This window comes from Danio rerio, chromosome 11, assembly GCF_049306965.1.
Source record: "Danio rerio strain Tuebingen ecotype United States chromosome 11, GRCz12tu, whole genome shotgun sequence".
NCBI classification, from domain to species: domain Eukaryota; kingdom Metazoa; phylum Chordata; class Actinopteri; order Cypriniformes; family Danionidae; genus Danio; species Danio rerio.
The window spans coordinates 29,043,665-29,060,000 of record NC_133186.1 but is presented as its reverse complement, the minus strand read 5'-3'; the positions used below and the strand labels follow the sequence as shown (position 1 = coordinate 29,060,000).

Here is a 16,336-nt window from a genome sequence, read left to right as displayed (position 1 = left end):
CATAGATTCAACAAGATATTAGAAAAATTCCTCAGAGATTTTGGTCCTTATTAACACGATAGCATCACGCAGTTGCTGCAGATTTGTCAGCGGCACATCCATGATGCTTATCTCCCATTGCACCACATGCCAAAGGTGCTCTATTGGATTGAGGTCTTGTGACTGTGGAGGCCATTTGAGTAAAGCAAATCATTGTCATGTTCAAGAAACCAGTCTAAGATGATTCGCGCTTTATGACAGCACGTGTTATCCTGCTGAAAGTAGCCATTAAAAGATGCATACACTGTGGTCATAAAGGGATGGACATGGTCAGCAACAATACTCGGGTAGGCTGTGGCACTGACACTATGCTCAATTGGTATTGGTACTAATGGGCCTAAAGTGTTCCTAGAAAATATCCACCTCACCATTACACCACCAGCAGCAGCCTAAACTGTTGATATATGGCAGGATGGATCCATGCTTCCATGTTGTTGACACCAAATTCTGACCCTATCATCCAAATGTCATCGAGACTCATCAGACCAGGCAACGTTTTTCCAATCTTCTATTGTCCAACTTTGCCTCAGTTTTCTGTTCTTAGCTGACAGGAGTGGCACCTAGTGTGGTCTTCTGCTGATGTGTAGCCCATCTGGCTCAAGGTTTGTGTTGTGCATTCAGAGATGCTCTTCTGCATACCTTGGTTGTAACGAGTGGTTATTTAAGTTACTGTTACCTTTCTATCAGCTCAAACCAGTCTGGTCATTCTTCTCTGACCTTTGGCATCAACTAGGCATTTGCGCCCACTGAACTGCCGCTCACTGAATATTTTCTATTTTCTGACCATTCTCTGTAAACCCTAGAGATGGTTGTGCGTGAAAATCCCAAAAGAATAATCAGCAGTTTCTGAAATACTCAGACCAGCCTGTCTGGCACAAACAATCACATATTAAAGTCACTTGAATCACCTTTCTTCCCCATTCTGATGATTGGTTTGATCGTCTTGACCATGTCTTTATGCCTAAATGCATTATGTTGCTGCCGTGTGACTGGCTGATTAGAAATTTGGGTTAGTCAGGTGTACCTAATAAAGTGGCCAGTACGTGTATATTTGAATGTGTTTAAGGATCATATGACAGTAGTTTCATGTAATTGCCTTTGTTTTGATTTGATTGTTGTTTTGTCATACATTTTTAACTCATTTACCAATTGTCTTATCTTTTGCCCTTAAAAAAAGTAAAAAGGTCACATGATCCTTTAGAAATCATTCTTATATGCTGATTTGGTGTTCAAGAAACATTCATTATTATTATAAATATTGAAAACATTGCTACTTATTTCTTAAGCACTTTCTTTCAGGATGAAACTACTAACGCAAACTCTTGCCAAATAAAAATGAATTTAAAAAAAAGTCTTATTGAACTCACTAGTTGCATAGCTTTGCCATTGTTTCCATTTCTGTTATTATGACACTAATTCTTTGACTCATAAATTGTGCACAATCATTTTTCCCCTTGTTTTTAATACCTCTAGAACCAAGGCAGCTGAAAAGTATGTGATCACTTTTGTGCTCCATTATTATTATATTTTTCAATTATTCATTTAATTATTCTTTTCCCTCTAGACCACATAATAGCTTATCATACCACCGCCAACAAATCAAAATATTCATAAGTGCAGTAATGTGAGCTCAGTAAGGCTCATTTCGTCCTGTTAGGTACCACTAGCAATGTCATGCAAAGTAGAGGTGCATTTGTGACACTGTAGTCTTTTCTTTCCCTCTAGCATTGGCTCATTTGCTTAATTGCTTAATTTGCTTATTACTGTATTATATTTGCCTGGCACTATCATATCACTTTTTTTAAAACTAACACCTATTAAACTATTACAATGAGCCACTTATGACCTTCCTGGGTTGCTTTATTATCTCTTTGCACTTCTAACTTAGAAATATTTGTAATGTTCCTTGGTTTTTAATATTAGTTGTTTTTTAGGTCACAATATATACGTGACTGTTCAATTAGCAAATACAATGTGGTGTATTTCAAGCTGCACTTACAATTAGTCAGTAATTAACAGAAAAATATAATTTCTTAAAACTCAATCAATTATGATAATTAGTTTTGTTTAGGTCCTAGTATTACCGGCAACCCAGCTACTGTGTATGCTAACTTGCAATCAACAGTGTCATCAATTAGCAAAACAAATATAGGGAAATACTATAAAGTAGGTGATGCTTTTTGCTTAAGTATATGATGACGTGTTATTGACAATCCAGTGGTGTTTTATACTAACTTTTATACTAACTTACAGTTAGCAATTCTCAGTAATTAGCAGAATTGAAACAATGGAATTCATATGACCCCATAATAGTTTATGCTAACTTACAATTAGCAGTGTCAGCAATTTGCAAAAACAAAACAAATCAAAAGAAAAATTTTAAACTAGGTAATGTTTTTTAAGTAAATTACAAAGTATTATTGACAATCTACAGTTAGCTAATTAACAGAACTGTTACAAATGGATTTCATATGACCCCACTATAGTTTATGCTAACTTACAATTAGCAAAAACAAAACAAAGCTAGGGAAATACTAAATTAGGTGATGTTTTTTTTTTTTTTTGTTTAGGTATGTGATAAAATATTAATGACAACCCAGTGGTGGTTTATGCTAGCTTACAGTTAGCAGTTGTCAGTTATAAGCAGAATTAAAACAAATGGAATTCAACCCTGCTGAAAAAAACAGCTTAAACCAGCCTAGGCTGGTTGGCTGGTTTTAGCTAGTCGACCAGGCTGGTTTTAGAGGGGTTTTGGCCATTTCCAGGCTGGTTTCCAGCCATTTCCAGCCTGGTCTTAGCTGGTCAGGCTGGCAGATGACAAGCTAAAGCCAGTTTTAGCTGGATTTAGCTGGTCATTTTCCAGCCTAACCAAAAATGGCCAAAAACCCTCTAAAACCAGGCTGGTCAACCAGCTAAAAACCAGCCAACCAGCCTAGGCTGGTTTAAGCTGGATTTTTCAGCAGGGAAATGACCCTGCTATAGTTCATGCTAACTTACAATTAGCAGTGTCAGTAATTAGCAAAAGCAAAATAAATCTAGGGAAATACTATAAGGGTTATGTCTTTTGTCTATGATAAAGTATTATTGACAACCCAGTGGTTTATGCTGGCTGACAATTAGTAATACTTAGTTATTAGCAGAATTAAAAAAAACAAATGGATAATATAAATTAGAGTATGGCATTTTGAGTTAATGACCAAGATTTACCAATATATTGGCATTGGTTTATGCTCTCACTCCAGACAGGCGAGCTAGAGCGCTAACTGCTATGTCAGTGGTTCGTTTCATTCATTGACATATGAATCTGCTGGCAGCTTGCACGGAATATGACAAATTGAGTTTTGAAGGCAGACAAATACCTAGACGGGAATAGCAAAGATGCAGTTTCGGAGATGAAAGGGTTCACTATCAATAGTAAGGATGACAACACAGAATTTTGACTTTTGCTGGGACTTGTCAATATATTCCAGTCTCTACATCGCCACTGGACACCTCAACAGCTCTCAGACTCAACCCTTATCATTTTGAGTAACCGTTTGTTTTGTAATAGAATCAGAATCAGTTTTCTGTCCAACTGTTTGAGAGTGTCTAGTGAGAACTGTAGTGTTTACTAAAGTGTGATCGCTATCCTTGGTGTGCTTTTTTTACTTAGCTGTATCCTTCTCTGTGTTTTTGATTAAAAAATGGCTCACAAAAGTATTTATTTTTTGTATGTGCCTTTCAGATTGGCCTGCAAATGCATTTCCCATGATAGCAAAGAGTCATTGCAAAGATGTCTATTTGTGTTGTGTTTACATCTTTATGACACATTTATTAGACTGTTAGCTCAACTGCAAAATGTTCATTAAATGTCCATTTTCAGACATTAAATTAAAACTGTATATCTTGCAAATTCTTTCAATAGAACCTTTTTTCATATTTGTTTGGGGATTTTTCACCTTTAATTGATAGGAAAGTAGATAGTATAGATGGGAAAGCATGCGGTGCAGGGGAGAAGAATTGGCATCGGACCTCCAAGCAGGAAGCGAACTCGGGCCGCAGTGAGTGCCATGTAACAATGCACTTACTGTACCACTATGCCACTGGCACAGACTCAGCAAACCTTTGTTTTCAAGACAAAACAATCTGTAAAATACATTTTGTAGATGCACATATGTTATCTGGGTCCCCACAATGAAAGACATCCAATGACTTGACAATGAAAAAATGATATTTTGTTATACTCTTTTGAGAAATTTTGTTAGCAAAGGTCATTTGTTTTGTTTCTATAATGGCACATTTAGTTTTTGGACGATAGTGGGTTTCAAGGTTAACCGCGGTTTGGGAAAAGTCAAGGTTTTAAAACTGCTAAAACTTTCTTTTATACTAATCTTCTGGTACGTGTAAGTTGTTTGTTGTTTTGACATGTTTTAGTTTTACGTTTAGGTTTTTAGCAGAAAAGTGAGCGGTGTAGTGGCGTATAAGAAAAGAATTAAAGTAGTAAAAAAATCTGTGTTTTTGAAACTATTGAAGACTGCAGAAGTCAAAGATTTATTTTATCATTAAGCCTGTCATGTTTATTGTTCCAAAATATTGTAAATGTTTCTTAAAATAAAATATATTGTTTTCAATGGATAAAAGTACAAAAGAACAGTAATCAGAATACTGTGATACCGTGAAACCATGATATTTTTCTCCAAGGTTATGATGCTATCAGAATCTTATACTGGCCCATGCCTAGTCAGCTTATGTTTACTTTTTAATGGTGCAAATCTGATCTGAGTGGGCAGACTGAAATGGATTTGAATAGTATTTCAAACAACATGAATCCATTTCAGAATGGATTTGCAAAAAATTATTTAATGTTTTTCATTGCCATTCAGATTGCAATTGAAATTGGACTGACAATCTGAAAGGGGCTTTTGACTTCTGTCATATAGCGAGTCTCTCGACATCTTTAATCCAGTGTGAATCATAGTGTTTCTAGAAAAGCCATTCTCTTTCTCAAAAAAAAAAAAAAAAACGCCCTTTCCTAAACTTGTGAATTATTGAACAAGGGCTTGGGCCAGGGGATGCCGGAGGTAATCTGCCAGTCACAAATGTGAATATTAGAGCGCTCCATCAAATACAGAGAGGATGGTGCTGGTTGAGGGTCTGATCGCCACTGGGTTTTCACAGAACCGCGAAGGCTTCTTTGCTTCTTAAAGAAGGATTTATGATTGGCCTTGGGTTGTTTACTCCTTATCTTGTCAGTCATGGCAAATAAATTCATATATATTTTATATGCACAATATATATTTATATGACATGCTTGTTTGATATTAGAAACAATGATTTTAAAGAAAAAGTACGTTCAAAAATCATACAATATGGCCCAATTATAGGTAAGATTTATGATTGTTTTGGGCTGTTTACTGCTAATCTTGTCAACCATGTAAAAAAAACTTCATATACTTTAAATTCGCATGTTATGATGTGATTGTGGGATTCTGCTCAGTTATCTCTATACAGGATTCACCATACTGATTTAAATTGTAACCAAGTTTGTGTTTTGAAAGTTTTTGACTGATATATTAAATCTGTGGCTCAGACGAGTCATTTCTTACCTCTTATTACTCTGGTCTGGTTGTGTTGTATGTTTTTTTTTTATGATTTTCATGAAATAATGTTTAGAGATTATACAACTTTTATATGTGAATCAGACTACTGAGGTGTTGCTAATAGTTATTGATTGATGTATAAAATATGATTTATAATATTTAAATACTTGAATAAGCCTATTCTGCTAGTTTTGTGCATTTTTGATACATACTGTACATTAATGTGTCCATAAGTCAGACTACAGAACATAATTCCCACTTCATAGTCTTCATAGTCAGTTATTCATAAATTGGTCATGCTGAATGTTGTTGCATTGATTCCTACTGTATGACAAATCAGTTAGCGTATAGCAAATATGGTGCTCTATTGGTACAATGAGAACTCTCAAAGTTTGATATGTCAAAGTTTTCTTGTGCCTCTTTTAGCTTTCGAGTGGTTTCTAACACAGTGTCTCTTTTTGTGCCCCCACAGGAATGAAAGTGAGGGCCTGCGTGTCTCAAATGTCAGGTAGGTTAAGAGAGGACACTTCTTTGTGGATCTGCTGTCACCATGATGCTTGTAGTAGATGCTCGGAGAACTGCATTTCTCATTGCCATGTCAAACATCGCGATGCACGCTATTGAACAGAATTATGTCATTTCAACAGCTAAGTCATGCATGCTTGTTTGCATTTTCTCAGACGCACATTAGCTTTTCAGATGGACATCCTCATTGTCCTCATCGTAGACTTGTAAGCCGTTTCCCTCATTGGGGATTTCTTGGAAACACTAACAATGAAGAGTTGTTTTTTCTAGGGCTGATTTTTGGATTATGTGGATTATTTTTAAGCTTTTAAGTTTACGTACAAGGGCATTGTGTAATCAGGGACGTACCATTGAAAGATTTTACTTTTTAGTTTGTCATGCTTTTGTTCTACGTCTAGAATTGTAAGAGTTTGTGTATGTATGTTTGTATGTATGTATGTATGTATGTATGTATGTATGTATGTATGTATGTATGTATGTATGTATGTAGGTTCAGTTGAAACCAGAAGTATGTTCTGGTATGTTCTTTCTTTATGATGCCATCTAAGCTGTGAAGTGGACCAGTCCCTCCTGCAGCAAAACAACCCCACAACATGATGCTGCCACCCCCATACTTCACAGCTGGGATGGTGTTCTTAGACTTGTAAGCTTACTCCTTTGTCCTCCAAATGTAACACTGTTGGCCAAACTGATGTTCAAACTTAGTTGAATCGACAATCTCAGATCACAGGACGTGTCTCCAAATTTAGTATTTTTTTTCCCAGTGTAATTTTGCTAATTGTAATCTGGCTTTTTTTGTTGTTGTTGTTGATTTTCCCATATTGTCACAAAATGGAAGCAGAGGTTTTCCTTAAATACTATTCTACAGTTGTGCCTCCAGTTAACTCAAATGTTGTAAATTAGCCAATCAGAAACTTCCAAACCCTTGACACCATCATCTGAGCTTTTTTATAGGCATTATAATCTTATTGTATGTAAACTTGACTTTCAAGAAAAGTTATAAAACTTTCTCAAAAAAATCTCTCTCATTATTCTGCCATCAAACATAACAGAAACAAATTTGATAATCCTAACTTTCCCAAAAGAGAAAAAAGTTTAGTCACATTAACATCTGACTTTATTTTAAATGGTTTTGTGCCTTTTTATACAGTGTATGCAAACTGTGTGTGTGTGTGTGTGTGTGTGTGTGTGTGTGCGTGTGCGTGTGTGCGTGTGTGTGTGTTTGTGTATGTGTGTATTAGGGCTGTGCGATTTTGGGAAATATCTAACTGCCATTGTTTTGACAGATATTGCGATTTCGGTTTGACTTGTGATTTCATCTTGTAGTCAAGCTTCAGCTCAATATTTTGTATTGTTGTTTCTTACTGCTAAAATTCAGTCACTGGAACTGAAAAGATATCATCTTATATTAGCAAACAACTCTGAAATTGTACTTTGGTGTTGCTTTTTAGCAAGACACTCCTCATATTTTTAGGTGCTGGTTGTTGTATTTCCTTGTGCTGTGGCAACAATTCTGCGACAGCTCTTACAAATTACCTGGCTTTGTTTAGTGTCTGTGACTTTGAAACCAAGATATAACAGACGTGCTGTTTTTCTTTGATATTAATTCATCTATTCATGCTTCTAAAGCAGCAGACACCATTGTCCCACTCGTTTGTGCTTTTCGTTTTTTTTTTTTGTTTTTGGTTTTTGATTTTTTTTATTGTGGGCTGCATAGTTCGGTTGAGCAGTTCTGATTGGGCGAAACGAAAGTGTGCTCACTGAATTGGCTAGTATGACTGTCACACACAGATGGCAGTCATGCATTTGCTATGATAATATATATTTCATATCACAGCCTCTTGTGACCGTGATTGCGATTGGATTTCGATTGATCACACAGCCCTAATATATATATATATATATATATATATATATATATATATATATATATATACACACAAACAAACACAAATAAACAAATCTGTCCTAATATATTGCTGAATTAAACATATAAGGAAATACTGTAACCAATAGGACAACAAGTCATTTATTATTTCTTTATATATTTATTTGCTGAAATCCAGACAGTGGCAAATTAAAATATCAACTGAAATACGTTACAGGTTCATTTGAGCGTTTGTCAGCAAGAATAATTAATTAATTATTTTTTTAATTATGTTTGGAGGCTTCAGTTTTCTTTTTCACTACATCATAACTATTTATAAATTGTGCATAAGCCTATTGTTTCTTAATATCTCATCCTGTGTGTGTCATTTAAAATAAAAAAAGCATGCCCATTAACAAACTGCACAATGAAACATTAAACTTTCTACTTTGAAAATCTTTTATCACCTAGAGATGTCTGACTTATTGCTCAAGTGCTGAAGGATCAAGTCTTATAAAATAAGACATATTTTTGTACCATCTTTCTACTTGACACTTCAGTGAGACACTGTGGATGTTTTTCCATCAATTTAGACTCAAACGTCTCTACATCACTGTGATGTATATATTCTCTTAAAGGACAGATTTACTTTACAGAACAGATCTGTATTGGTATCAGTTGTGGCCATGTTATATTGTCACAGAAATGCGAACAGAAACACGGCTGCTGCAGTATCCGTTCGGCTGAACATTTATAGGTGTTTCAGCACTAGGATTATTAACAGGCTTAATTAGATCCTGGCTCGGTGCTGCAGCGTTATAGCATGTGAATCAATGTACCTCGACGTTTCCTTCCGGCTTGGGGTGGCATTAGATTAGATGGAGAAACAAAATCTTCAGGGACTCCTCCATACATCCAGCAAGTCCTCCTCGACATTCGTAGCGTTTTGTGAGCCAATGTAATGGTCTTGTTCGGGGTTTGCTGTTGATCCCAGATTTCATCAGCCAGTGATATTCGAATTGAGCGCTAGAGAGGAAATTGTTGTAAAAAAAAAAAAACCTAGGCTGCTTATCAAAGCGAGAAACTCCCCTAAGGATCGCTCCTGAAGGAACATTGGACTTGTGCAACAACATTAAACACGATAACACACAACAGTTGTCAGTAATTTGCAAATTATCTAGCAGCAGATTGATGACACTTATTAGTTTTTAGGGTGAAGTGCTGTAAGGGACGGAGGGTGAATGATCATAATCAGTTAGGATCGCTGTGTATTTTCTGTTAGGCTGTGGTAAAGCATGTAGTTTTTGCAGGCAGGGGAAAGTCTCGCTGTTTTAGCTTTTGACCGAAGGCCCCTGTGTTGACAGTCTCTTGGCTCCGTTTTCCCCCGGATCTGTCTTATTAGCATGGAGAACTTGATAAGATTGTTGAAGTGGAAAAGCAAGGCAGATATGAATCTAAATTTAAATCTCCTTCCTGTGCTGGTGTGAATGAATGAAGCAGATGTATGATTTGGCAGACCAAGGACTTGTTAGTGAAAAATGCTAGTGTGTTGAGTTATGACAGACTGATATTGGTCAGTTCTTGTTTATTCAGAGATGATTCTCATTAACTGATAAGCTCATTCCTTGGCTGATTTTACTCGCATGTTCCTCCCAAATTTTTTGTTGGCAAATGGTATCAAGCTCCCCTAAAACATTTAATGGACATTTTCTGTTTTACATTCTTAGAGTAATAGTGTGTGTGTTTTCATGTTTAATTTTAGACATAAAAAAAAGTAGCGTCACAAACCCACACAATCTTGCAGCAACTCATAACTTTTTGATTTAGTGGCTAATTCAAATGAATTTGTACAGTTTAGGGCTGCACGATATTGGAAAAATCTAACATTTATTATGCGATAGTTTGTTTAGTTTGATGAAATAAAGCTGGAATAATTGAAAGATTAATCTTAAAATACTCATGTTTTCAACTCCACCATGCATGATTGAACTAATGACAGTTCTATCCAATGTGGTTTAAAGCCTGTTAGAAAAAAAGGCACTGAAATTTGCTGCAGAAACAAGGTTGTATTATTGTGAACCGCAAGTATAAAATGACAGTATTCTGCTACACGTGTCTTTGACTGTTGAGTGTGGTGGCGACAGCAGCGTGGACTAAGGCCACTCATGCCATCTGCCAGGGGTACTGCTGCTGTCTCATTAGATGTAATAATCTAGCAAAACAGCAACATGTTGACAGGATGGAAGGAAACATTGCTAATGCATACCCTCTTGCTGTTGATGTTGTTTTTTGCTATATGCAAACCAATGTACAGTAAGCCATGGGACACACAAATCAAATATGTTGCAGTAGACTGCATTTTCATTCCACAAAGTGAAACTGAAAAAAGTGCTGCATGTAGGGTTGTAACGGTATGAATTTTTCACGGTATGATAATCGTCTAAAACAATACCACGGTTTGACGGTTTCGCGGTATACGGTATGTTACAAATGTTACAAAATAATAGAACAGTGAAGCAAATTTGACTTTTTCCAAATAATATATTTTTAGTTACTATAAACAACACCACTTACAATGAACAAATAAAAATAAGAAAATAATAAATAATGTGTCAAAGTCCAAATAAAGTCCAAATAAACATGGTGCAAATCCTCAGTAAAAAATAGATATAAATATTTACTATACTATAAATAGTTACATAACGAAACTAGATTCAATATGGAACATCCTTAGGTTTTATGTGCCAGCATGGATATGGTTGTCTGTGGATATGGATTTGGAAATGGTTGTCTGCAATGCAGACAAACAGCTGCATCTTCATTTGCGTCTTTTGAAAACAGCAAGAGCAGCAGTTCGTCTTTGCTGTGTCACTGTTTTGTCATGTTTCTGTGCTGCTGTGCATGCAAAAGTACTTAGTATGAGAATTATTTCATGCAAAACTTTTTTTTTTTTGCGTTTTATTTAGCCGCGCATAAATGTATGCCTTTCTCTCATTCCGTGTTGTTCAAAAAGCTTGGTCCACAAACAAAAGCGAAACCTATGCTTATTGGTTGTGATATAGCGAGTTTGAACCAATCTGGGCATGGAGGAGGGACAATGCATCAATGTATCATGTCTGATTTGTCCGGAGACACAGTGACGAGCGTTTCTTTGTCAAATCAGCGTTGTCAAATGTTGATGACGTAACCGCACTGATTCCGGAGCCTCTGAAAGTCCGCGAATGTTATGTGATACAGCACTGGAAAGCTGAGATTCTCTTCTTTATGCCAATCTTTGAATTGTATGAATCGGATCAGCGGATCAAAAGTTATTAAACATTTAAGAGCAATAACGTTACTTATTTTAGCCGCGGGCGGCTGTCTCGGTCTTTAAGGGTTAAAACCGTTGATATGCAATTGTTCATGGTATGATAATCGTGCACGTTCAAATCGTGGTAAACCGTCATACCGGTATATTGTTACAACCCTAGCTGCATGCATACAAACTGTAAACTAAGAAACATTTGTTTACCATTTCACAGTACTTCTTGCTCACCAAAAAGGGATTCGATCATACAAATATGCCAGATAATCTGTTTCATTTGTGTTCTTTGTGTTCCACCTTGACTTGTGTTGTTTGCTTAGGTTTTTTTTCCCCCACAATCTGAACAGCCAATTAGAGCACTCTCTTTCAACCGTGGCTGGCATTGATTCATCATGCTGATTTAATGAAAACTGTTTCCAATGTGAACCTTTGGACTAGTTTTTGTCCTGTTTTTAAACTTTAAAAAAAAAAAAAAATCATGACACAGTTAGAAAGTAATCTTAATAGGAAGTACATTTTCCATCACCCCATGTTAATGCATATTTTGAAAATCATATTTGAAACGAGTGATGGAAATGCCAAATTCTGAAAAAAAATACCTTTATTAACAAAGAAGTTTTCACACTCACTTGAGGTGATTTTGTCCTTTTTCCATTATTAGCATTATCCATTTTCCAAGTAAACTCTTCTCTTCACATTAAGATAGAAACCTGACTACTTATAATTTTTTTGCAGTTTTGTCTATCAAAACATTGCAGAGTGTTGTTGCATCAAAATCACTAATCCATATTGGCAGAAATGAGAAAATGTAACATCTGAATACATATTGTATGTATTCTAAAGGCAATTTTTTGTATCTTTTTGCAGCATACTGGTTAATATTCACATTAGGATGGAAACCTATGTACTTATAAGATCGGTGCAGTTATATATATATATATATATATATATATATATATATATATATATATATATAAAGTGCAGCTTGATGTCATCAAAATCACTGATTCATACAGGCAGAGAAACTATTACATTTGAATACATACTTTACGTTTTCTAAATGCTTATATACTGTATATAATATGAGCAGTGTGTGTGTGTGTGTGTGTGTGCGTGCGTGCGTGTGTGCGTGCGTGCGTGCGCGTGTGCGTGCGTGCGTGCGTGTGTGTGTATGTATATATACAGTTAAAGTCAGAATTATTAGCTCCCCTGAATTATTAGCGCCCGTCTATTTATTATTTTATTTAATTTCTGTTCAACGGAGAGATTTTTTTCCACACATTTCTAAGCAGAATAGTTTTAATAACTAATTTCTAATAAATCATTTATTTTATCTTTGCCTTGATGACAGTAAATAATATTTTACTAGATATATTTTTTCAAGACACTTCTATACAGCTTAAAGTGACATTTAAAGGCTTAACTAGGTTAAATAGGTTAACTAGGCTGGTTAGGGTAATTAGGCAAGTTATTGTATAGTGATGGTTTGTTTTGTAGAGTTTTGAAAAAAAATAAATAGAGGCTAATAATTTTGACCTTAAAATGGTTTTTAAAAAATTAAAAAACTTTTATTCTAGCCGAAATAAAACAAATAAGACTTTCTCCAGAAGAAAAAATATTATCAGACATACTGTGAAAATTTCCTTGCTCTGTTAAACATCATTTGGGAAATTATTTAAAAAAGAAAAAAAAATCCAAAGGGGCGCTAATAGTTCTGACTGTATATATATATATATATATATATATATATATATATATATATATATATATATATATATATATATATATATATATATATATATATATACAGCCATATCACACTGCTATGAGTGTGATATTGCGTTTATACAAAAGTTCGGCGGCATAATCGTGTTTATAAAAAAGAAAATCAAACATGATGAGTCTCAAAAATCCTTTTGTATGAGGAACTACTTTATTCCACCATTCATTCACATCTGCAGCTGACGTCAGAACAGCAGAAGCCATTGTTACTTCACCAATGTTACTTTAGAGCTAATATTTGAATAATTCTCTAGCATAATTTCTAAAGTGGTGACAAAACAGGGGAATTTGCTCACATTTTAAAATTATAAGGCTGAACTGCATGAACTGCCATCAGTCTACAGAGATTCCCCAGTATTTCTCTGTTGCAATGAGGAGATCACAATAATTAATCCCGAAAAAAGCCAAAGCAAAGTAAACACTACCAGATTTCTATGGTATAAATACAGCACTACAAAATACAAAAGAGAGTTAGAATGTTCACCCATTTTATGATGATTTGTACAACTGTAGTTTGAAATTTATGCAGATTTTTTTTCTCCCTAAGGACTTCTTAAGTTGTCTTTGTCGCTATCTTGTGGCAGAACGTCAACCTGCTAATTCGAAATTATAAATATTTAAAATAGGCACTATCCTTATTAATAAATTGCATAGTTGCAATCTAAACAACAACATCCTTGCCTAAAAAGCCTCAAAATTACATTATATTGTCCAACAGCTGCAAATTTGTCAAACTAGTGAGTTTATTTCTCAGCTCGTCATGTGGGCAGAGTAATACACAAGGGTGAAGAAGCTGTATGAGTGCTAATATTGCAGAATATCTCACGACTATGAGCCAATCAAATTTGAGAACCAGACAGAACTGTTGTATAAATATGTATATATTTTATGTTTTATCAGCTTGCAGGAAATGATCAAGAATAATCTGGAGCCATCAGAAATCTTTGAACATCAAAATATCAAAAGTGTACAAAGAATACACAGGCAAAGCAACAATGAATGGCATCATCAGTAAAGATATCATTAAACATGGTTGTGTTGTGACATTGCTGTCTGATCCAATATAGCCAGCATTGCATAATCTATTTTCAGTGTCTCTGACAAATCTGTGTCAAACTGTGTCTGAAAATGAATCCGCATTAAAATGTAATGACAAACAAACAGTGTTTTACTTATCATCATCTTACACAATCCCACTGCTACTGGCACATTTTGAACAGTATCATTGCTCAAAATGAATACAATATTGAATATCGAAGGTGTGTGTGTGTTGTAGGTTTAATTTATAGAGGTCATACCTGCCTAATGAAAACTATTGATCTGCTGAATATTTTACAGAAATGACTCTTTAGCTTTAAGCTTCACCTCCTATGTGCCTGGAAATGAGGACAAACACTAATACGTAGTAAGAGATGCACTTACAGTAAACTTCTGTTCTACAATATCAAAGCTTGGAGCCAAACTCAATTGAGTGAACCAGCATATCGCTCATATCTCTCCCTTATCTGGACGTTTTTAAGTCCCCTTCAGTCAGACTTTGATGTGGAGACTGATAAATGGATGCTGGCAGTTGAGTCGGATATCAGTGTTATTTCAGCCACTGTTTTAATGTCATCAAAGCCTCTCATCTGTTTCAGACCACTAAAAACACGATGAGCCTTTCGAACACAAAAGTGACTGCCGTGGAGGGTTTTATGCTTCAATCTTGATGTTGGAGAATACATGTGTGAACTAATGTTTTTAATAATTCATTTTATTTTATTAGTTTATTAGTATATTTAAGTTTTATTTGATTATTTCTAAAGCATTTAAATGTAATAACTTATTATGGATATTATTTAATGTGATGTCTATTTATTTATTTAAAAATGAACATACTTGTATAACTAAATCTTGCAAAATTAGCTTTTGTAGTTCAGTAACAACATGCATGTGAGTGTTTCATAAATACTGTAACATTACTAATGTTTACTGCTTTTATCAATTCTTATTTATTTGTTTTTATTATCTTATTATCTTCCCGAATAGTTACACAATTTATTGTCTTCATGTAGGTATTCATCATGAATGTTATTAATACATTATTATTTTCATTGTTTCATACAAATTTCCAAACATTTATTCATTCATTCATTCATTTCATTTTCTTTTCGGCTTAGTCCCTTAATAATCTGGGGTCGCCACAGCAGACTGAACCGCCAACTTAACCAGCGCGTTTTTTTACGCAGCGGATGCCCTTTCAGCCACAACCTATCACTGGGAAACATTCATTCACACTCAATCACACACATACGGACAATTTAGCCTACCCAATTCACCTGTACCGCATGTCTTTGGACTGTGGGTGAAACAAGGGCACCCTGAGGAAACCCACATGAACGCGGGGAGAACATGCAAACTCCACACAAAAATGTCAACTGACCCAGCCGAGGCTCGAACCAGCAACCTTCTTGCTGTGAGGCGACAGCACTACCTACTGTGCCACCGCTGTGTGATAAATTTCAAGTAGTTTTATGTTCAATTTCTTTATTGCAATAAAACAAACTATTTCAGTACAAATTGTTAAATATTGTTATCTTTATTGTTGTTGTTGTTGTTGCTTTACAAAAAAGAAAAAAATAATAAAAAGGAAAAAGTGACAACAAAAATAATAATAAGGGCAAAAAAAAAACAATCAAATGTTACAATAAATTATTAATGTTGAAAGTAAATCTTTACAATTAAACAGTGTAAGATAATAACAGTAAAAACAAAATAAATTAAATTACTACGATATAAATAAATTAAAAAGGAAGGGGAGTACATATTTTAAATGAAAGGCATGTTAAGAGAGTTAAAGTAAGTTATAAAACATTGCCTCTTTTTAAAGAAATTAGTTTTCCCAGAGCATCTAACCATTTTCAACTTTAGAAAATGAGTGGTATCCACAAGCCATTGGGATGTAGTTGAAGGCTTATTTGATTTCCAATGAAGTACGACACCTAGCTAATAATGAGGTAAAGGCTAAAACATCAAGTTGTTTAGATTTAAACTAGGACCAAATCTTTGGAACCACAAAAACGACCAGTCAGTAGTGTAATGTGTTTATATATATATATATATATATATATATATATATATATATATATATATATATATATATATATATATATATATATATATATGAGGATTATTAATTAATGCATTCATTTACTACAAATAAATTTAGTGCTTCTGAATATAAATGCTGTGCTACATCCA

General features: G+C 34.7%; 1 protein-coding gene across 4 annotated transcripts in view; it reads left to right on the top strand.

Moving 5' to 3' along the window:
- Nucleotides 1-16,336, top strand: part of iqsec1b (IQ motif and Sec7 domain ArfGEF 1b) — a 349,885-nt gene that overhangs the window by 93,955 nt on the left and 239,594 nt on the right. For all 4 annotated transcript variants that reach the window (XM_068224349.2, XM_009306070.5, XM_009306073.5 and 1 more), the window contains exon 2: nucleotides 6,091-6,126. In XM_068224349.2, the coding sequence (XP_068080450.2) occupies nucleotides 6,091-6,126 (36 nt within the window). The remainder of the gene's footprint in view (nucleotides 1-6,090; nucleotides 6,127-16,336) is intronic.